The sequence below is a fragment of the Manduca sexta genome, chromosome 18, assembly GCF_014839805.1.
Source record: "Manduca sexta isolate Smith_Timp_Sample1 chromosome 18, JHU_Msex_v1.0, whole genome shotgun sequence".
Classification (NCBI taxonomy): domain Eukaryota; kingdom Metazoa; phylum Arthropoda; class Insecta; order Lepidoptera; family Sphingidae; genus Manduca; species Manduca sexta.
Window position 1 is genome coordinate 13,204,532 of NC_051132.1, and position 24,272 is coordinate 13,228,803.

General features: G+C 42.5%; 1 protein-coding gene and 1 long non-coding RNA gene across 2 annotated transcripts; both read right to left on the bottom strand.

The window, feature by feature from the left end:
* Positions 1 to 135: 135 nt before the first annotated feature.
* Positions 136 to 15,982, bottom strand: LOC115444530 (uncharacterized PE-PGRS family protein PE_PGRS54). Its single transcript, XM_037439942.1, is given in 8 exon segments — positions 136 to 4,433; positions 5,243 to 5,551; positions 6,128 to 6,348; positions 12,401 to 14,043; positions 14,103 to 14,192; positions 14,194 to 14,882; positions 15,608 to 15,828; positions 15,964 to 15,982. Coding segments are annotated over 8 exon segments (7,014 nt in total). The 3' UTR covers positions 136 to 611.
* Positions 15,983 to 19,659: 3,677 nt separating this feature from the next.
* Positions 19,660 to 22,427, bottom strand: LOC119189726. The gene is made up of 2 exons (XR_005112572.1): positions 21,340 to 22,427; positions 19,660 to 20,887 (listed from the first exon to the last, which is right to left on the bottom strand). It is a non-coding gene; the product is annotated as an uncharacterized LOC119189726 (long non-coding RNA).
* Positions 22,428 to 24,272: the final 1,845 nt, after the last annotated feature.

A 24,272-nucleotide genomic window follows, 5' to 3' on the forward strand; every position in this document is an offset into this window, starting at 1 on the left:
TGATGCTAAATAGATTTGCAAACCTTATAATAATTCAAAATATTTAATAATTTTAACTTACATACAATTTTATCATAGAGAAAAATTTAGATAACATTATTTTTAAGAGATAATTATTTACTAAATCTTTGCAACTAAACTTCATAAATTTTATTTTGCTAAATATTTTTATTTACAAATGTCATAATATTTTATTATACAATAATTTTTCAATAATTTACAATAATTGTTTTTTGTTCTTACAACTTACTCTGCTCAAATATTTTGGTTCTAAGAACAAAGAAAAATAACGCATACTTTATTACACATGTTAGGAATTTTGTAACAATAAATATAAGTTTAGATACTGTTTTATGGATTTTGTAACAATATCTTATGTTGCACTCTTGTATTAACTCACCTTTAAAAGGTATTGTTTAAATTATTTGGGTGCCGAATATAACTCAAATATTTATAAAAAATATAATATTATATATACCTACTTCATATTTATTATATTGATGTAGCTGACTGAATGATTTAAGTACAAATTTGAATTCTTATATGTAATTACAAGAGAGATAAAATATTGTAAAATGACCACTATATACATATGTATTCGTTAATATAAATTAATGGTGTGTGGCTTCGTTTATGAGTTTCTGCATCTTTTTGTCAATCTTATCCCACGGTAAGAACAGTTTCAACCCGTCGTTTCCGGCAGTAGATTGAACTTCTTCCCTCACGCAGTTAGCATTGCAGGCGAAGTCGCATGTAGCTGTTGAAGGATTGAAGTGAAGTCCTTCGGAGCAGGTGACGAGGACAGAGGTCTTCCCTTCGCATCTCCAGTATTTGTCGCAGTCAGTGTCATGAGCCCAAGGAAGCACGTTACATTCGTCTTGGCAACGGTCGCTTCCGGTCCCGCCTCCGCCTCCGCCGCCACCTCCACCGCCGCTTTCGCCTCCGTCTCCACCTCCACCTCCGCTTCCGCCACCACCGCCTTCACCTCCTCCACCTCCGGCACCACCGCCGCCGCCTTCGCCTCCTCCGCCTCCGGCACCGCCTCCGCCGCCTTCGCCTCCTCCACCGCCTGCGCCTCCTCCACCCCCGGCACCACCTCCGCCGCCTTCGCCTCCTCCAGCTCCGGCACCACCTCCGCCGCCTTCGCCTCCTCCAGCTCCGGCACCACCTCCGCCGCCTTCGCTTCCTCCACCGCCTGCGCCTCCTCCACCTCCGGCACCATCTCCACCGCCTTCGCCTCCTCCACCTCCGGCACCACCTCCGCCGCCTTCGCCTCCTCCAGCTCCGGCACCACCTCCGCCGCCTTCGCCTCCTCCACCGCCTGCGCCTCCTCCACCTCCGGCACCACCTCCACCGCCTTCGCCTCCTCCACCTCCGGCACCACCTCCGCCGCCTTCGCCTCCTCCGCCTCCAGCACCGCCTCCGCCTCCGGCACCGCCTTCACCGCCTTCGCCACCGCCGCCGCCTTCACCCTCACCAGTTTCACAGCCGGCATTCCAAGGCCAGTCACAAACTTGTTTGATTGGGTTAAAATGCGTTCCAGGTGAGCACTCCCTTAGTACTTTTTCTCCACGCACACAGTAGTAGAAAAGGCTGCAGTTGTACTCATGTGGTAGAAGGAAATGTTCGTGGAAGTCGGCAGGACAACCATTGGGGAGAGTTGCACCACCACCGCCTCCACCATCACCACCTCCGCCTCCGGCACCGCCTCCACCACCTTCCCCTCCTCCGCCTCCGGCACCGCCTTCTCCGCCTCCACCTCCGGCACCACCTTCACCACCTTCACTACCTTCGCCAGTTTCACAGCCGGCATTTTCAGGCCAGTCGCAAACTTGTTCTCTTGGGTTGAAATGCGTTCCAGGTGAACACTCCCTCAGTACTTTCTCTCCATGCACACAGTAGTAGAAAAGGCTACAGTTGTACTCATGTGGCAGAAGGAAATGTTCGTGGAAGTCAGCAGGACAACCATTAGGGAGAGTTGCGCCACCACCACCTCCTCCGCCACTACCTCCTCCGCCTCCAGCACCACCTCCGCCTCCGGCACCGCCTCCACCACCTTCGCCTGCACCACCACCGGCACCGCCTCCTCCTCCAGCACCGCCTCCTCCTCCAGCACCGCCTCCGCCGCCTTCGCCGCCCCCGCCTCCGGCACCGCCACTACCTCCTCCGCCTCCGGCACCGCCTCCGCCGCCTTCGCCTTCACCTCCGCCTCCTCCACCGCCTCCGGAACCACCTCCGCCACCTGCGCCGCCTTCTCCGCCTTCACCTCCTCCACCTCCGGCACCACCTTCACCTCCGGCACCGCCTCCATTGCCTCCTCCACCGCCACCGGAACCACCTCCGCCTCCTCCACTGCCTCCGGAACCACCTCCGCCGCCTGCGCCGCCTTCACCTCCTCCGCCTCCGGCACCACCTTCACCTCCAGCACCGCCTCCGCCGCCTCCTCCACCGCCACCGGAACCACCTCCGCCGCCTGCTCCGCCTTCGCCTCCTTCACCACCGGCACCGCCCCCGCCTCCGGCACCTCCTTCACCACCGGCACCGCCTCCACCGCCTTCGCCTCCCCCACCTCCGGCACCACCTCCACCACCTTCGCCTCCTCCGCCTCCCGCACCGCCTTCACCGCCTTCGGCCCCGCCGCCGCCTTCGCCACCCTCATCAGTTTCACAGCCGGCATTCCAAGGCCAGTCACAAACTTGCTCTCTTGGGTTAAAATGCGTTCCAGGTGAACACTCCCTCAGTACTTTTTCTCCACGCACACAGTAGTAGAAAAGGCTGCAATTGTACTCATGTGGTAGAAGGAAATGTTCGTGGAAGTCGGCAGGACAACCATTTGGGAGCGTTGCGCCACCACCGCCTCCACTGCCACCTCCTCCGCCTCCGGCACCGCCTCCACCTCCGGAACCGCCTCCGCCTCCACCATCGCCTCCGCCTCCGGCACCACCTTCGCCACTTTCACCACCTTCGCCAGTTTCACAGCCGGCATTCCCAGGCCAGTCGCAAACTTGTTCTCTTGGGTTGAAATGCGTTCCAGGTGAACACTCCCTCAGTACTTTCTCTCCATGCACACAGTAGTAGAAAAGGCTGCAGTTGTACTCATGTGGTAGAAGGAAATGTTCATGGAAGTCAGCAGGACAACCATTGGGGAGAGTTGCGCTACCACCGCCTCCACTGCCACCACCTCCGCCTGCGGCACCGCCTCCGCCATCTTCACCTCCTTCGCCTCCAGCACCGCCTCCTCCTCCACCACCGCCTTCACCTCCTCCTCCTCCGGCACCACCTCCGCCTCCGGCACCGCCTCCACCACCGCCTTCACCTCCTCCTCCTCCGGCACCACCTCCGCCTCCGGCACCGCCTCCACCACCTTCGCCTGCACCACCACCGGCACCGCCTCCTCCTCCAGCACCGCCTCCGCCGCCTTCGCCTGCACCACCACCGGCACCGTCTCCACCTCCGGCACCGCCTCCGCCGCCGGCACCGCCGCCTTCACCTCCTCCGCCTCCAGCATCACCTCCGCCGGCACCGCCTCCGCCGCCGCCTCCACCGCCAGCACCGCCTCCGCCGCCAGCACCGCCTCCGCCGCCGGCACCACCGCCTTCACCTCCTCCGCCTTCCCCACCTTCTCCAGATTCACAGCCAGCGTTCCAAGGCCAGTCACAAACACTTTCTCTTGGATTAAAATGTGTTCCTTCTGGGCATTCCGTCAGTACTCTCTCTCCATGCGCACAGATGTAGAAAAGGCTGCAGTTGTACTCATGTGGTAAATTTCTATATTCGTGAAAATCAACTGGACAACCATTGGGGAGACTTGCGCCACCACTACCTCCGCCACCACCGCCGGAACCACCTCCACTGCCACCGTTGCCTCCACCGCCTCCGGCACCGCCACCGCCGCCCTCACCTCCTCCGCCTCCGGCACCGCCTCCACCACCGGCGCCGCCTCCGCCTCCGGCACCGCCTCCGCCGCCTTCACCTCCTCCGCCTCCGGCACCGCCTTCACCTCCAGCGCCGCCTCCGCCTCCGGAACCGCCTCCGCCGCCTTGACTTCCTCCGCCTCCGGCACCGCCTCCACCTCCGGCACCGCCTTCGCCATCTTCACCAGTTTCACAGCCGGCATTCCCAGGCCAGTCGCAAACTTGCTCTCGTGGGTTGAAATGTGTTCCAGGTGAACACTCCCTCAGTACTTTCTCTCCATGTACACAGTAGTAGAAAAGACTGCAGTTGTACTCATGTGGTAGGAGGAAATGTTTGTGGAAGTCAGCAGGACAACCATTGGGGAGCGTTGCGCCACCACTGCCTCCACTGCCACCTCCGCCACCACCGGCACCGCTTTCACCTCCTCCGCCACCACCGGCACCGCCTCCACCGCCACTTCCACCACTACCGCCGTTGTCAGAGGTTGAGCAGTTCACATTCCATGGCCAGTCACAAACCTGAAAATCATCATATAGAAATTATTTATTTTAATCAATATTTTTGGTTATTTCGTGACGAAATACATAAACGAAGGAAAAGTATAGGACATCTCCTTGTTCAAATTAAGGTATTAAAATAATATAATTAAAATATTTGTTTAATATTGAACCATGTAATATTTTAAACAAGAAAGTATATCAAAGAAACGTACAAAAGGTCACAATAATGAAAAAAAAAATACAAAGTACCCATTGTATGACAAATTCATAAATATTATTTAAGTATGTAGAAAACTGACGCGCTCATTGTAAACTAGATTACTTTATCATTATTCTTATCTATTGAAAGAAGGCTATTAACGCGAAATATAATATTTTATTAGCTATTGTAAAATAATCCTACAGGGAATATAAGTAAAATTTTTGGCCTTATTTCAAGAGACCTTGAAACTGTCCCATATACTTTAAATGTTAATCCTGGATATAGTTAAATTACATCCAAATCAATGCAGCAGTATCTACATTTACTGCTAAAAAAACATCCATTGCATAAATATTAACCTTTATAATTATATTATAAAGGTAACAAAGATAAGAAGCAATACAGTATTATAAAATGTACAATTAATTTCTTCGGTACTTAAACTCATGTTAATTGTTCACGGTGCCTTCTGCTTCGAGATGAGGCTTTACTGATTCACTAACTCGTAATGTACGAGTACGGTGAATTACACTTCTAAAATTTTAATCAACTAAACATCAGTTATTGGAGGGAATTTTAATATTCATTTTATTTTAATTGCATGGCATGGTTTGTGTGGACTGACCTGAATTTCATAGTGGAAGTATGTTCCAGGAGCACACTCCCTTTCAACTTTCTCTCCAAAGACGCAGTAGTAGAATCTACTGCAGTTTGTCTCGTGAGGTAACAGTTTATGCTCGTGAATATCTATGGGGCATCCATTTTCGAGGACTGGTGATGGTGTTCCTTCGCTAGGACCATTGACAGGGGGAGCTACTTTGTCAGAATCTATAGGATGGGTAATATCATCCCATGGTATTGTGGTGAAATCATCGTAATCTACAATTGATGGTGCTCCGGGCTGACATTGCGCCTGTCGCGGATGGACGCAATTCTGTAAAAAATAAGTTTGTATACTTTTAGTTATGTTAGTTTTTAAGATGCTATAGGAAAGTCGATAAACGTAGTCCTCTATGTGAAAAAAACGTGCACCGACCCATGTGAAATCGAATGGGATAAAAAAAGGCGATAGTGCAATGTACCTTCAAAAATTTGCAATATAAGATCATTCAACGGATGTTAATTGTAGTACACTTTAAAAATTGAGTCTACACAAAATCTTTCTTTATTATTTTTTGCGAACAAAATCTAAATACAATAAAGGTATTCCATTGTTTAGTACAACTTCCCTTAAATAGTAGCAACAACATGGGTACGTGTACTGCACTCAGCATTCATAGATATTCAATTTTAAGTCTTATCTTGCCCAATATTTACGTTAGCTAATAATTAGAATTTTCTTCGAACCGGAACATTCCTATACTAGAATCATTTTGTTTAGCAGTAGAAATAGATATTGCCCAGCCGGGATTTGGTACATGAGATAGCTTTTCCTTAATATTCAAATATTTTTACCTCACTAAGTAGATAATGTAATAGTTTATTATATTTAAAGATAATATTAACGCACCTGATATTTAAATGAAAACTCAGTTCCAGGAGCACAATTTATCGGGTTTACATGTTTCATTCCATGCTGGCAGTAGTAGAACTTCGAACAATCAAATTCGTGAGGAATAAGATAATGCTGATGTTGTGGGGCACAGAGCTCCGATGGTTCGAGCAGAGAACTCGAACTTAAATCTGGCCTGCCCTTGGCCGAAGCCAGGAGGGCCAGAAATAAAAGTTTTTCTGGAACATAAAATGTTACATAAAGTTGTTACATAAAATGTTACATTGAGAAGGGTATGCTAAGGTGGTTTGGGCATTTGGAGAGGATGGATGATAAGAGACTGACAAAGAGGGTTTATAAGGCGAATGTGGATGGAAGAGCCGGTAGGGGTCGACCGCACCGAACCTTCGAATGTCAGATATCTGACATTCTCAGTAAAGGCCAGGTCAAAAGTACCCGGAACCGGAGGGAATGCATGAAAGGATTAATGAAGGTTGAGGAAGCGCGAGAAGTATGCCAGGACCGTGCAAAGTGGCAATCTATAGTCTCTGCCTACCCCTATGGGATAAAGGCGTGATACTATGTATGTATGTATGTAAAATGTTACATTGATTATATTGTTTTATTAAAAATACACGATGTAAATCTTTTCTTTTCGATCTCTAAATTTTAGCAGTCATAACCCTATGATGCGCTTTACTAGTGCTGCGGTTAGCAAGCTTATTTCTATATGACCAGCTCGAGCTGGCTGGTAATGCTACCTGAAGTACCAAGTAGCATTATTGTTACGAACGGTCAGTGATTTCCAAACGTCACTTAGACTTGAGAGACTTTCCGTAATTTCTACGCGTTTTATTAAAAACCAACATTTTATCCACGATATCTCTGGGATTTAAATCTGGGTTTCTGTCACATAACTGTGTAATGAGCACAATTTGTTTCAATTTCCAGGGTATGCAATTTTATAAAATTAAAATGATTAAGTTTATTGATGGACAAGTCGTAATCACAGGTTATAGTCCCAAATTAATGTAAGACCGGCAGTGGCGGCGCGAGTATCTGTTGCGGAAAATAAACGAACAAATAAACGGATTAAGCTGATAATATTATCTTTATTATCGCAAAGAATTCAACCAAATTAAGCTCGAAGGTTTCGATTGTTGATTTATTTTTATTATATATGGACAACTTTGCTTTATCGTCACTTTTCATTTTAAGGCAAGCATTTTTATAGATATTACGACCTGAGAATAAGAGTTCTTGGAAATGCTGTTATATCTCTTTGTTCCATAAAAACATACAACGTCCTGGCTTATTGTAGATGTTATAAAAAGATAAAAACTAAACTTGTAAACATATTTTTATAACACTGAGAAATTGATTTTGAATTGCATGTAATATACACATTACTTTTATGGCTTAATATTTTTTTTTACTAAACGATGACTAACGTCGCTAATGCAATTGCTGCATTTTATAAGAATAATATGCGCATCTTGCTCTTTTGCTTTATTAAAGTATTGGATGGAGTTGCATTAATGGTTGGCGATTACCATCGACAGACTGATCTGTCTCGCCATTTAAATTCTTTTACTTAATGTTTTATTTACTTTTAACTAAATTGATGTGTAATGGACCAAATTCTTGTGTAAAAATATACCGAATTATTGCTGTGCAATTACTAAATACTTCTTACACAAAGGGATTAATGCTAATTGAATTAGTCAACTTTTATATTAACTTTTTTTTACGTGAGTTCAAGAAAGTCACCGCGAAGTTTAAGACAAATTTTTTGGGAAGAAAAATTACGAGACAGTCCCTCTAAAACAGTTTAATCATACTTTCGAGACACAAATACGTCAGAAGGTCCATGAGATTAGAGTCAAAGTGCTTTGAAGATATCACAAGATACCACAAAATAATATGGTGTAAAATTTTTGCTTGGAATCCATGTCGAAATGACACCTTGGTTTGATAACTGGTAAGATATTTTGTATTATAGATTGTGTCAATTATATCCGCCGCCTAGTTGGTTGTGGAACAGACTGCCGCGACAAATATCCGCAGCTTCAAAACACAAGAGCACACACCTCTGTCTTTTCTAAAATTAGGTTTGTATTTTTTGCGAATTATCTCTTTCTTTAATGGTGAAGTAAAACACCTTTAGGAAATCTATACAACTGAAAAGTTCTCTATAAGGATATTGAGGGTGTGTGAAGTCTACCAATCTGCACTAGGCCAACGTAGTGGTCTAATGGCTAATCCCTTTTAGTAGTAGAGGAGACCCGTACCTAGCAGCAGCCCCGGATCTATGGGGGAGCACGCCGGAACCCATGCCCCGGGCAGCGAATTCAGGGCAAATCCAAACTTTGACTACTGAGACATCCAGAATTTATTTAACACATAAATTATTTCCCGCGGGGTGCGAAATAATGATGAGGATGATGACAAAGTTAAAAATATAAGTGGTATTAAACAAATTTTGGCCCGCTTCCAAAAAAAATCAAGATTCGGGACTGCCCAGCAGTGGGAGAGTGCATTATACAGGGCTGATATTATTATTGTGTTAATTATTTCTGGTAGTGACGTATTGGCTAGATATTGTGTAGATTTGCGTTACACGGATTCGTATCTTTTATATGGTTTGTTTTTGATGCCAAGTAGTGATACTAAATAATGCTATTAAATTAATTAAAAATATTTGATACCGATATAGCATGATTCCTTGTATTATTATTCTGAAATTTAATTTGCCATTTCGGTTTAATATCAATTTACGATATAACAATTATGATATTTTATTAGAATCTTTGATAGCTTTTGTATTTTATACAATCCCCTTTTTGTTCCGACGTAAAATTCCTAAGTTTATGATATAATATAATAGGGGACCGGACTCATTTTTGTTCTTTATTATTATTAAACATTTACGTTATATAAATTATAAGACAGAAAGAATTATTTAAATCCGGTAAAAAATCAACAAGTTATAAGTCTTTCAATTTCGGTAGAAGGGTTAAGTAACGAGAAATAGAAAAGAGGCGCAATACCCACGTGTGACGTCATCGGGTATTACAAGGCGTGCAAAAGAAAGGGATGAAGCGATATTCCCACTTCGCGCCCACTTCGGCACATAGTAATATTTGAAATATGAATCACTGGCTCATTTTTTAACCAATTTTAATGCAGTTTTCGCAGGAGGGTTTCTTTTTCGTATTATTAACCATTACATATAGAATAATGTACAAAATCAAACACAGGATGGTCCCCTATTGATTTTTAATATGGTATTAGAAAAATATCATGCGAGTTTAAAAATTATCTTTTAGTAACAAATGTTAACACAACAGTCTATTTTTATTATTGACCATCTAATATATTAAAATTATGGTGCAATTATTAATGATAAACACTATAGCTATAGAGCTACTTCATAGTCAATGATAAAATAATTTATTTGTTGTAGTCGATTTATCAAAATTCATTTAGATTTCTATGTTGGCGGCAATTTTGTTTGTCACAAAATTACGCGATTAAATCTTAATCGCTTTAGCAAATTTATTTATTTATTGTCTGAAGGTTCTTTGCTAGAGTACATTATCGTTATGTTGCATTTCTTTATCGTCTAAAGGCGAGTGGCTCTGTATGAGGGCCAACGCTGCTGAGGCATGCGTATGCACACGTCTCGACCTCCGGCGTAAAGGACATGTTTCAAGAAGGAGAACTTTATGAGAAAGCGTGACTAAGTAGATGAGCGATTCTACCAAAAATCCGTTAATTAAATTATTTATTTCGAATCTAAAATTGTTTACTTTACAACCAGTTCAGAAAGCAATTTCCACCAGAAAAGAACGGGCAAGAAATTCTAGTGTTGCCCTATTTCAGAATTAATGCAAAGGTACATAAAATAGGTATTTAAAAAAAGACATGTAGACTTCATGATGTCGTTTAGTATTCGTCATCATGACGAATAACTACCAGAAGGCAATGGACTAATAATGGACTAATTGCAGTGTATTTAGGTGCGTCTTTGATGAGATAGCTTCAGCCCCACATCGGGTAGTTGAAAGTAACGATTTATAAAACATGAGATCCTGGGATTTGTCCTGTTTTGGACAGAAACAAGTTTGACGGAGTATTCTTTATTGGAACATGATCTACGTATTATTTTTCGTTTATCTATGCCATCATATAAAACAGCATAGAAAGTAATAAATATAAGAAATATGTTATTAGAAACCATTACCTAGCGCTAATATTTACAAATCCTAAACCACTAAATGAACTACAAATTTGAAGCAGAATATTTTTTTTTATATTCCACATCATTATAGGATAAAATTTGTACGAACGATTCAAAGGGAAAAAATTACATTACACACAATCGTAGAATTTTCACTTCGGACTTAAAAATAAGTTTGTTAATAAATTAGAACCGAAACGAAATTTATTGGAAAACGTGACACGTCACAAACCTGCTACGCTACGTTATTGGTAAAGAAATATGGTACCCTGACACCCTAAGGGCATCCCCCATTGATAACGACCTTAAACTTAAACACAATAAATATCAAAATCACATACCTAACATTCCGCGCCGACGCGACGCAAACTTTAACACTTTTGGTTCAACTATTGCAGGCTACTGAGTACTGATTGTACAATGAACGACTATCCTAGAACACCATTCCTTATATAAGGATATGACATTTATCATGTTTGATAACTGTGATAATAACATATAGATTATGACGATAAAAACTTAATAAGTTGTAAACATTTTGATAGCGAAATCGGGTTCAGCAATGCGCGTTCTTTGTTTTGATGTTTGCAAAAAAATAGGAAATATTTCCGAAGGGTGTGACTCTTACTTTTCGCATAATTACTTTTTTCCAATGTTTGTATCATCGCTGGCTATAATAAACTAAAATATTGTGAAGTAACCCGAATACTTGACAACTAAAAAAAAGAGTGCTCACCTCTCGTCGGCAACGGCTAGCTGTGCCTCTAGCATTGCAAAGTCCATGAGCGGCGGATGCTGCTTACCAACAGACGGACGGCTTATTCGTTTGCCTTCTAAGGCAATAAAAACCTCTCTGTATGAATTTCATAAGTATGAGAAGTCTAACCATCATAATTTCGGTCTGGACGAAAAGAGAAAGGAGAGGTACAATTGCTTTTTGTTTTGACCAGTTACTGCTGGTTGCTGGTGACCAACAGGCCTCTCGTATGCGAGAGTCTCTCTGAATAGGTCCCATAAAATCTATTTTCCTAGCAATTAGTATGTGTGTTGTAGAGAGAAGTAGGTACCTGGTAACTAGTACAGTACCTCTGCCTATTCCTTTGCAGATGAAAAGTATGAGTGTGTTTGTATTAATATGACATCTAGTTATTTTCACCAAGTGAGGAGTATGTTTGTGAATCCCTACTTGTAAAGGGACTGACTTCAAGCGATGAGGATTGAGTCAAATCACTTTGTCTTATTGGAAAGTTTGCTTAATGCTAGGTTTGCTTGCCCTCACTATCTTATTTTATTCTGGGCCAATTTTATAACTATCAAATTTTAGCTTTTCCTGGCAGGTTCGCCCGCGTGAAGAAGTTTTTCGAGATAAAAGTCTCGCTAAAAATTATCTGATTTAATTATATTTATGAGTCACTATTTTAATCACAATGGTTTTCACATAAAAGGTAGATATATGGTGTCACGGGCTTATTTTTAGAACTATTGAAGACAAACATTCCACATCATCTTTGTCAAACTCCAATGGTTAAGGCAGCGTACGCTAAGCTAAGCAATTTATTTTTCGTCGACTTAAATAAATAATATTCATAAATTTTATTTTGCTAAATATTTTTATTTACAAATGTACATCATATTTTATTACACAATAAATTTTCAATAATTTTTTTAGTTCTTACAATTTACTCTGCTCAAATATTTTGGTTCTAAGAACAAAGAAAAATAACGCATACTTTATTACACATGTTAGGAATTTTGTAACAATAAATAAAGTTTAGGTACTGTTTTATGGATTTTGTAACAATATTTTATGTTGCACTCTTGTATTAACTCACCTTTAAAAGGTATTATTTAAAATATTTGGGTGCCGAATATAACTCAAATATTTATAAAAAATATAATATTGTATATACCTACTTCATATTTATTATATTGATGTAGGTGACTGAATGATTTAAGTAAAAATTTGAATTCTTATATGTAATTACAAGAGAGATAAAATATTGTAAAATGACCACTATACACATATGTATTCGTTAATATAAATTAATGGTGTGTGGCTTCGTTTATGAGTTTCTGCATATTTTTGTCAATCTTATCCCACGGTAAGAACAGTTTCAACCCGTCGTTTCCGGCAGTAGCCTGAACATCTTCCCTCACGCAGTTAGCATTGCAGGCAAAGTCGCATGTAGCTGTTGAAGGATTGAAGTGAAGTCCTTCGGAGCAAGTGACGAGGACAGAGGTCTTGCCTTCGCATCTCCAGTATTTGTCGCAGTCGGTGTCATGAGCCCAAGGAAGCACGTTACATTCGTCTTGGCAACGGTCGCTTCCGCCCCCGCCTCCGCTTCCGCCGCCACCTCCACCGCCGCTTCCGCCTCCACCTCCACCTCCACTTCCGCCTCCGCCGCCTTCACCTCCTCCGCCTCCGGCACCGCCTCCACCGCCTTCGCCTCCTCCACCTCCGGCACCGCCTCCACCGCCTCCACCGCCTTCGCCTCCTTCGCCTCCGGCACCGCCTCCACCGCCTTCGCCTCCTCCACCTCCGGCACCGCCACCACCGCCTTCGCCTCCTTCACCTCCGGCACCGCCTCCACCGCCTTCGCCTCCTCCACCTCCGGCACCGCCTCCACCTCCAGCACCGCCTCCACCTCCTCCACCTCCGGCACCGCCTCCACCGCCTTCGCCTCCTCCACCTCCGGCACCGCCTCCACCGCCTTCGCCTCCTCCGCCGCCTCCACCGCCAGCACCGCCTCCGCCGCCAGCACCGCCTCCGCCGCCGGCACCACCGCCTTCACCTCCTCCGCCTTCCCCACCTTCTCCAGATTCACAGCCAGCGTTCCAAGGCCAGTCACAAACACTTTCTCTTGGATTAAAATGTGTTCCTTCTGGGCATTCCGTCAGTACTCTCTCTCCATGCGCACAGATGTAGAAAAGGCTGCAGTTGTACTCATGTGGTAAATTTCTATATTCGTGGAAATCAACTGGACAACCATTGGGGAGACTTGCGCCACCACTACCTCCGCCACCGCCGCCTCCACCGCCTCCACTGCCACCACCTCCTTCACCGCCTCCACCGCCTTCGCCTCCTCCACCTCCGGCACCGCCTCCACCGCCTTCGCCTCCTTCGCCTCCGGCACCGCCTCCACCGCCTTCGCCTCCTCCACCTCCGGCACCGCCACCACCGCCTTCGCCTCCTTCGCCTCCGGCACCGCCTCCACCGCCTTCGCCTCCTCCACCTCCGGCACCGCCTCCACCGCCTTCGCCTCCTCCACCTCCGGCACCGCCTCCACCTCCGGCACCGCCTCCACCGCCTTCACCTCCTCCACCTCCGGCACCGCCTCCACCGCCTTCGCCTCCTCCACCTCCGGCACTGCCTCCACCGCCTTCGCCTCCTCCGCCGCCTCCACCGCCAGCACCGCCTCCGCCGCCAGCACCGCCTCCGCCGCCAGCACCGCCTCCGCCGCCGGCACCACCGCCTTCACCTCCTCCGCCTTCCCCACCTTCTCCAGATTCACAGCCAGCGTTCCAAGGCCAGTCACAAACACTTTCTCTTGGATTAAAATGTGTTCCTTCTGGGCATTCCGTCAGTACTCTCTCTCCATGCGCACAGATGTAGAAAAGGCTGCAGTTGTACTCATGTGGTAAATTTCTATATTCGTGGAAATCAACTGGACAACCATTGGGGAGACTTGCGCCACCACTACCTCCGCCACCGCCGCCTCCACCGCCTCCACTGCCACCACCTCCTTCACCTCCTCCGCCTCCGGCACCGCTTCCGCCTTCGGCACCGCCTCCGCCTCCGCCACCGGCACCACCTCCGCCTCCGCCGCCGGCATCATCTCCAGATTCACAGCCAGCATTCCAAGGCCAGTCGCAAACACTTTCTCTTGGATTAAAATGTGTTCCTTCTGGGCATTCCGTCAGTACTCTCTCTCCATGCGCACAGATGTAGAAAAGGCTGCAGTTGTACTCATGTGGTAAATTTCTATATTCGTGGAAATCAACTGGACAACCATTAGGGAGAGATGCGCCACCACCTCCACCGCCTCCGCCTCCTCCACCTCCGGCACCGCCTCCACCGCCTTCGCCTCCTCCTCCTCCGACACCGCCTCCACCGCCTTCGCCTCCTCCACCTCCGGCACCACCTCCACCGCCTTCGCCTCCTCCTCCTCCGACACCGCCTCCACCGCCTTCGCCTCCTCCACCTCCGGCACCACCTCCACCGCCTTCGCCTCCTCCTCCTCCGACACCGCCTCCACCGCCTTCGCCTCCTCCACCTCCGGCACCACCTCCATCGCCTTCGCCTCCTCCTCCTCCGACACCGCCTCCACCGCCTTCGCTTCCACCACCTCCGGCACCACCTCCACCACCTGCGCCTCCTCCACCTCCGCCGCCTTCGCCTCCTCCGCCACCGATACCACCGCCGCCTCCGCCGTCTTCACCTCCTACTCCACCAGCACCACCTCCGCCGCTTCCACCACTACCGTCGTTGACAGAGGTTGAGCAATTCACATTCCATGGCCAGTCACAACCCTGAAAATCGTTGTTAAGAAATTAATTAATATTTTAATCAATATTGTAGGTTATTTCGTGACAAAATACATAAACGTAGAAAAATCACGAGACATCTGCTTACTCAAGTAATAACTATACGATGACTTTAACTTATTTAAATGCTAATATAATTAAATTTTTTGACTAACATTGAGCCATGCTATATTTTAAATAGGAAAGTATATTAAAAAAACGTACAAAAAGATATGTATGACAATGAAAAAAAGTACAATGTACCTACCCATTGTACGATTTGTAAATGTTCCGCCTTATTCCCCCTATGATAACAAGTCTGTTTCTCAACTTTATTTATCTGACAGCCAACTAGATTCAAGTTGTATTTCAATATTAGCCAATCACAACGGCCAATAAATACGTCTATCAATAAGGGGGAAAGAGTTCTAAGATTATATAGAGCTGATATTGGAATGATTGTCATACAAAAATTTTGTGCTTATGTGATGGTTACTCACTCTACCGTGAAATAGCAAAACATCAATGTAAAATATTTATTGTTTTCATATGATTTGCACGTTTTGATGCGAATATTAGCATATTTTCGGTAAATATATTGTCATACGGACATTTCGAATAAGACGGCGACTTATTACCAACTAGTAATAACTTTTGGAGCATAAATCTGGCCCTGATGCTGATCTATAACTATATAGTTTAGTGTCTGCTTACTGATAATATTAACTCACCTGTCCTTTATATGAAAACATAGTTCCAAGAGGACATCTTGTCGGATTTATATGTTTCATACCATACTCGCAGTAGTAGAACTTAGTGCAATCAGTTTCGTGAGGAATAAGATGATGCTGATGAATCGGGGGACACAGATCTGATGGTTCGTGCAGAGAACTCAGACGAACATCTGGCCTGCCCTTGGCCGAAGCCAGGAGCGCCAGGAATAAAAGTTTTTCTGGAAAACAGAATGTTATATTTATTATATTGTTTTATAAAAAATGCACAATGTAAATATTTTCTTTGATGTGCTCATGCTGCTGATAGCATGCTTATTTCTATATGACCAGCTCGGGCGGGCCGGTAATGCTACCTGAAGTACTAAGTAGCATCATTGCAAATAACGTTTAATGATTTCCAAACACCTAAGTGAGCTAAAAGACATTCTGTAATTTCTACACGTTTTTTTAAAAACCAGCATTTTATCTAAATTGTTTCTGGGATTTAATGAACTCTGTTTCTGTCAAATGATAACGTGTAATGAATTGATTCAGTTTCCGGTGTACGCAGTTTTATAAAATTGAAGCTATGAAGTTTATTGATAAGCAAGTCGTAATCACAGGTCCCAAATTAATGTAAGACTGACAGTGGCGGCGCAATTATCTGTTGCGGAAAGGAAACGAACAAATAAACGGATTATGCTGATAATAAGAGATGTTCCGATTAGTCGATAAAGCCGATTATCCGGCCATTTGCGTAGTCGGTTACTAGTCAGCGACTATCCGGCTTCCAACTTTATATATATTTCTCATTGAAATGTATATTATAGTACAAATAGTATTTGCTCTTTTTCCCTACCCACCACGAGAAATTATCATTTGGCATTGGTTACATTTGACTTTACTTTGTCCAATTGATAAAAAAAATCCGAGAACGAGACCTTCTTTTTGACATTTTAATTTAGCCTTTTTACTTTAATTAATAGTCTTTATTTTTTACACAAAAATACCGCTCTGACTCGTGCGAAAGCAAAAATCAAGACAGAATGTGACGTAAACGGAATATGTTCTAACATGTTCGCAGGTGGCGGTTGTGAGTTATGCGCGAATCGAATAAACGAAGCATCACGAAAATTGGCGAGAACTCCAAAAACGGTGAACGGCTTGGTAGACTAGTCAGCCACAATCATAATCTCATCACTATTAATAATATTATCTTTACTTTTACAAGAATTCAACCAAATTAAGCTCAAAGGTTTCGAAGGTTGATTTATTTTTATTACATTATATGGACAACTTTGCTTTACCATCACTTTTAATTTTAAGACGAGCAATTTTTCTTGCCCTTGCAAATGTAATCCATTAGGGAAATCCAAATATTACGATCTGAGAAAAAGGTTCTTTGAAATGCGTTGATATCTCGCTATTTCATAAAAGCAGATACCACAACGTCCTCACTTATTGTAGATTTGATAAATAGGACAAAGAAATTTAGTAACGCAATGTCAAAATAACTCTGTATAAAAAGAAATGTAGATTTTTACTTTGTTTAAAGTTAATTTATGTAAGCGATAAAAAAATAAGTAAATGCAAAATTAAAAAAAAAACAAAATCACATACCTAACATGCCGCGCCGACGCGACGCAAACTTTAACACTTTTGGTTCAACTATTGCAGGCTACTGAGTACTGATTGTACAATGAACGACTATCCTAGAACACCATTCCTTATATAAGGATATGACATTTATCATGTCTAATAACCACGATAATAACATACAGATTATGATGATAAAAATTTAATTAGTTGTTAACATTTAGATACCGATTTCGGGTTCAGCAATGCGCGTTCTTCGTTCTGATGTTTGCAAAAAGATAGGAAATATTTTCGAATGGGTGTGACTCTTATTTTTCGCATTATTACTTATTTCAATGTTAGTATTATCGCTCGATTTATATGTAGACTTAAGATTTGCTGGTGATAGAATAAATATTTTATATCCGCCTGTGTTAAAACCCGCCATATTGGCGAAAGTAAGTTTGTGGCGTTCCGGGATCAGCCTGTGTATATCCGGTTCCATGAAGCCGATGTCGTTACCGAGGGGTAATCATCTCTCGTCAGTCGACATTCTATTGGACCTCACTCCATTTAGCATCAGGTGCAGTGCGTAAAAATAATCCGGAGGGAATCCGAGTACCTAATAGCTCTCCATAAGAATTTCGTAACTGTATGAACTGTAACCGTCATTATTTCGGTCCGGACGAAACGAGAAAGGATAGCTATAGATACTTTTTGTTTTGACCAGTTACTACTGGTTGCTGGTGCCGGACAGCTCTCTCGTATGCGAGAGTTTATATTTTTGATGTGCCAGTATAAGCAGACGAGCTAGTGGCCCGCCTGATGGTAAGCGGCCACCGCAGCTCATGGACTCGGCGATGTCAGGGACACAGACAAGCCGCTGCCTACCGTAGGGACAATACTTTTTTTAGGCCTCGTTTGAAGAAGGACAGGTCATAGCGCTCAGGGAACACCGACACAGGTATTTCATTCCAGAGCTATACGTGGTAAAAAATAACGGTGGAACCATTCCTTTCAGGAACGAGTGGTGCGATGGTACCATCTTAAACAATTCCTCGAAGCACTCCCCCTGGAACAAACGATAGAACACACAGAGAGACCCAAAGGCTCCCCGCAGTCCCAACGGCTCCAGTTTATCCGTGAGATTAGTATCATCGACGATTCGAACAGCTCGGCGCTGTAAGGAGTCAAGTGGGTCGAGCTGGTATTTTGGGGCACCACCCAGAGATAAGAGCAGTACTCTATGTGGGGCCGGATTTGGGCTTTGTGGAGCGTTAACCCGACGTGAAGTACCGTTTGGCTCTGTTCAAGAGGCCTAACTTTTAAAAAAATATGCCTGCCTAACTTTTTAAGTCTGTTTAAAAAGGTCCCATAAAATCTATTTTTCCTGACTATTAGTATTGCGCTATGACTATTTAATTTTGGTTTGATGGTTTTGATGAATTGATGTTTGATTTACACAAGATTTGATTGATTTTGTCTTCATAAACTTAAACTGCGCTAAAACAATTGCTGTATAGACTGAGTGCCTACTCGCGGCGACGCTCGCCTTAACATCCATTCCTGGAATAATAAGTAGTATTAGTGGAAGTATAAGTAGCCTAGAGCACTAAGACATCTTCCTATTAGCTCTAGAATTTAACTAATATATCCATTTAGATATATTTAGAAATTAATTCCAACTATTTTAAAGTTTTGGGCGATTCCGCGCCTTCTCTAATGCCTCCGAACGTTATCATTTTAGTATTACCAAAATCTATTCTTACTACTATCTAGGTATTGCTCGTAGCTTTGTCCGCATTTTGGACAATGTCCCCAATAATAGTGCCATAAAAACAAAATCATAGCGGTCACAGCACAATCTGGAATACGTGAGCTCCAGATTATTATTTTTATTTATTATTTATTTATTAAAAAACTGACAAATCATTACATATGAGTTTATATCCTATGGTCTTCACACTAGGCAAGCCTGTATCGTGAAGACCCAAATTTCAGCCTAGTTGCCTACAGTACACATTTATTCATTTATTTGACGCTGGTCTTATTACAAAATTAGTTTTATTTTTAGTTTTATTAAATTATATGTAAATTTTACTAAGATGGATTACAAAATCGGACTAATTTATTGACTAGTTATTTTTCATAGAAGCAAATATAGTGATAAAATTTTCCTATAATTAATTTACTGCATTGTCTTACTTTTTCTATATACTAGATTTCATCCAAATCTGTTGTTAGATTTCTACTTTTGCTTCTAACAACATTGAAACATCATCACAATCTATTATTTATGCCAGTAATTCATGTTAAACTACTTATATTTTATTTAAGAAAACATGAAATAAATTCGCACAATATTATATCCATCCTTCGTTAGGTTTGCGCCATATTGTCCCTTGCGCCCGCGCAGAGACCCGCTAAAGCTAAGAACCGAAAATATAAAAACAGACTTGAAGGAGGTATTTGAGATCGTAAATAAAACACTGTTCTGCATAATGAATAATATGAATGTATTCTCTTAAAATTAATATACCATGTGTATTAGTAATCGATTACTTTTTGTAGATAAAATATAATTTTACAAATAATGCTTGATATTTCTAATATTGTTCATAGTTATCTTATACAACGATTTTAAAAGTATACAAAATTATTTCTGCAAAGTTAGAGATAATTAATCAAATTATTTTATTTTATTTTTTGAATTTTATGTAATTGTGGACATAAGTTCTTCTATGTAAGAGCTGATTTTTCAATAGTCAAAAGAAAAATATTCATAAAAAAAACATAACTTAAGTGAATATAAACAAAATGTAATGTAATTAAATATTTTATCAACACGACTTCTGTCATTTACTATTTGTGTGATATACTTTTATTCTCAGACGATTGAAAAATCTTTTGCAAAGTAATAATTACAATAAAGCGCCAAAATGTTGTAAAAAAAAAACACTTATACTTAACACAAATTCTTTGTGTGTGACTTCATATCGATGTCAATCTTATCCCATGGTAATAACAGTTACAACTCTCTGCCTCTCGTAAAAGGCGCTTAACGGGATTCATTAGTTTTCATTCCACATTTGGAGTTGCATGTTCATCCAAAGTAACCCTTAATTGATTGAGGTGCAGACTTCGCTGATGTTGTCCAGTACGTACTGACGGACTGTCTACAGATTATATCGTGGAAGCTGTTCCGGTAGCGATCTGAGGTAATACCAGGTATCCAAGAGTCTCTTCTAATGCGTTGACAATGGCTGCCGTGGGCAAACAAGCCGATATCTCCTGCTGGGCTCTTCCGACTGATGCAGGACCTTATGTTGCGCCCCCAGGAGAAACAGACGTACTCGCTTGTAGTTGCAGGGTTGAAGCAGTCTTTCGGAGCACGTGACGAGGACAGAGGTCTCACTCTCACTTCTTCAGCATTTGTCGGTCATGAGTCCAGGGAAGTAATTTACATCCTTCTTTATAACGATCCAACTGTCACCGGCATTGAAATGCCAGTTGCAAAGTTTGCACGTTTGGTTGTAATGTTTTCTCGGTATTGTGTCTTCATGCACACAGTAGTAGAAAAGGCTGTAGATAGTCATGCAGTGGAAGGATATTCGGGGAAGTCACTGAATCACCGTTGAGAAGTATACTTCGCCGTTCTGCCGCCTCCGCCGCCGCTGCCGCCATCATAATTTAAAGAATTGACATTCCATTCCCGTCTTAAACCTGAAAAATTAAATCGTGATATTTAATCATAATCATAAGTTATCCTAGACGCTTATTCCGAGGCAAATCAGTTACATGAAGTGAATCACGAGATAATGATATACACAAAACTCCCGGATTTTATCGACAGCTATCAGCTGTACCTAAAGTTATCATTAATTTATCAAGATCTATTTAATATCTCTGAATAACATGTGTTATTAATATTGTTGGCGGTAGGGCATTCGTATCCGCCTGGATAGCGACCTCTATATGTATAAGGCGTAAAACCCGCGGTCACTCACGTACGGTGTGTCGCGTTCCTTAAACAACTTGTTTATATCCGGTTTCGAACCGGCCGGCATGATTGTGTGGACAGTTCTTACTCATCAGGCGATATTGGAATATACTGCAGGTGCAGTGCAATACTAGAACTTAAATGCATGCTAATATAATCTATAATAGGTGCTGACCTGCATAGATGAAGTTCTAGAAGCGCAATCCCTCTCGCCTTTCTGTCCAAAGAGGCAGTAGTAGAATCTGCGTAGTGTCTTGTGAGTTAATAATTATGTTCTTGGATATCTCGCTGTTTCTCGCTATATGGATACTGCTTCTATTCCGTTAGGCTTCCAATTCAGTTGTTAAGTGGTCTTATTATTAGAAGGTTTTGTACCAGGAGTCTCCACGGTAGAAATATCTATAGCAGGGGCTCTACGCTTGAACTAATCGTAGCAAGGCCTCTACGATACAAGTATTTGTAGCAAGGCCTCTACGTTACAAATATTTGTAGCAAAGGTTCTACGATGCAAGTATTCGCATCAGGGAGCTGTATGGCAGAAGTATTTTGTAGCGTGGGGCACTACAATAGATGTATTTGTGTCAGGGGCGCTTTATTTCAAGAAGATTTTCTATCCCAATAGAATCATGCTTTGTGATCGCAATGTAAGGGGAATTTGCCGCATGTAGGAAGACTTGACCTAAGACGGTTGTGTTTGGAAATATTACATTTCATTACAACTCCATCATTATAATGAGTCTTTTATTGAGTTTGTGGTATATACAAAATATGAACAATAAGCCAGGACTTTTACGTAGCACTCAAAATATACTATCATACTAATTATTATTACTTTAATGTAATTATGTAGCAGTTTTAATGCTAAAAATTGAGTTAGAAATTATTTATTAAAAAATTAAAATCTAGGTTAAACTAAGTAATATTTTTGCTTGAGCGATGTTTATTAGGGCATATTACAATAAGAAAATATAATCTACATTTTATTTAGCAACGTCCTTTTTCAGTATTGTTTGTACCATTATCCCGTATAAAAATATTTTTTATAGAAATATATCATAAAAGAAGAACTATTAGATTAAGGCTGTACTACTGTAGAAATATTTGTAGACGGTGGCCATACTGTTGAAATGTTTGTGGACGGTGGCCATACTGTAGAATTATTAATAGCAGGAGGAGCTATGGTAGAAATGTTTGTGGACGGTGGCCATACTGTAGAATTATTAATAGCAGGAGGAGCTATGGTAGAAATATTTGTGGACGGTGGCCATACTGTAGAATTATTAATAGCAGGAGGAGCTATGGTAGAAATGTTTGTGGACGGTGGCCATACTGTAGAATTATTAATAGCAGGAGGAGCTATGGTAGAAATATTTGTGGACGGTGGCCATACTGTAGAATTATTAATAGCAGGAGGAGCTATGGTAGAAATGTTTGTAGACGGTGGCCATACTGTAGAATTATTAATAGCAGGAGGAGCTATGGTAGAAATGTTTGTAGACGGTGGCCATACTGTAGAATTATTAATAGCAGGAGGAGCTATGGTAGAAATGTTTGTAGACGGTGGCCATACTGTAGAAATGTTTGTGGACGGTGGCCATACTGTAGAATTATTAATAGCAGGAGGAGCTATGGTAGAAATGTTTGTGGACGGTGGCCATACTGTGGAATTATTAATAGCAGGAGGAGCTATGGTAGAAATGTTTGTGGACGGTGGCCATACTGTAGAATTATTAATAGCAGGAGGAGCTATGGTAGAAATGTTTGTGGACGGTGGCCATACTGTAGAATTATTAATAGCAGGAGGAGCTATGGTAGAAATATTTGTTGACGGTGGCCATACTGTAGAATTATTAATAGCAGGAGGAGCTATGGTAGAAATGTTTGTGGACGGTGGCCATACTGTAGAATTATTAATAGCAGGAGGAGCTATGGTAGAAATATTTGTGGACGGTGGCCATACTGTAGAATTATTAATAGCAGGAGGAGCTATGGTAGAAATGTTTGTGGACGGTGGCCATACTGTAGAATTATTAATAGCAGGAGGAGCTATGGTAGAAATGTTTGTAGACGGTGACCATACTGTAGAATTATTAATAGCAGGAGGAGCTATGGTAGAAATGTTTGTAGACGGTGGCCATACTGTAGAATTATTAATAGCAGGAGGAGCTGTGGTAGAAATGTTTGTGGACGGAGGCCATACTGTAGAATTATTAATAGCAGGAGGAGCTATGGTAGAAATGTTTGTGGACGGTGGCCATACTGTAGGAATTATTAATAGCAGGAGGAGCTATGGTAGAAATATTTGTGGACGGTGGCCATACTGTAGAATTATTAATAGCAGGAGGAGCTATGGTAGAAATGTTTGTGGACGGTGGCCATACTGTAGAATTATTAATAGCAGGAGGAGCTATGGTAGAAATATTTGTGGACGGTGGCCATACTGTAGAATTATTAATAGCAGGAGGAGCTATGGTAGAAATGTTTGTAGACGGTGGCCATACTGTAGAATTATTAATAGCAGGAGGAGCTATGGTAGAAATGTTTGTAGACGGTGGCCATACTGTAGAATTATTAATAGCAGGAGGAGCTATGGTAGAAATGTTTGTAGACGGTGGCCATACTGTAGAAATGTTTGTGGACGGTGGCCATACTGTAGAATTATTAATAGCAGGAGGAGCTATGGTAGAAATGTTTGTGGACGGTGGCCATACTGTGGAATTATTAATAGCAGGAGGAGCTATGGTAGAAATGTTTGTGGACGGTGGCCATACTGTAGAATTATTAATAGCAGGAGGAGCTATGGTAGAAATGTTTGTGGACGGTGGCCATACTGTAGAATTATTAATAGCAGGAGGAGCTATGGTAGAAATATTTGTTGACGGTGGCCATACTGTAGAATTATTAATAGCAGGAGGAGCTATGGTAGAAATGTTTGTGGACGGTGGCCATACTGTAGAATTATTAATAGCAGGAGGAGCTATGGTAGAAATATTTGTGGACGGTGGCCATACTGTAGAATTATTAATAGCAGGAGGAGCTATGGTAGAAATGTTTGTGGACGGTGGCCATACTGTAGAATTATTAATAGCAGGAGGAGCTATGGTAGAA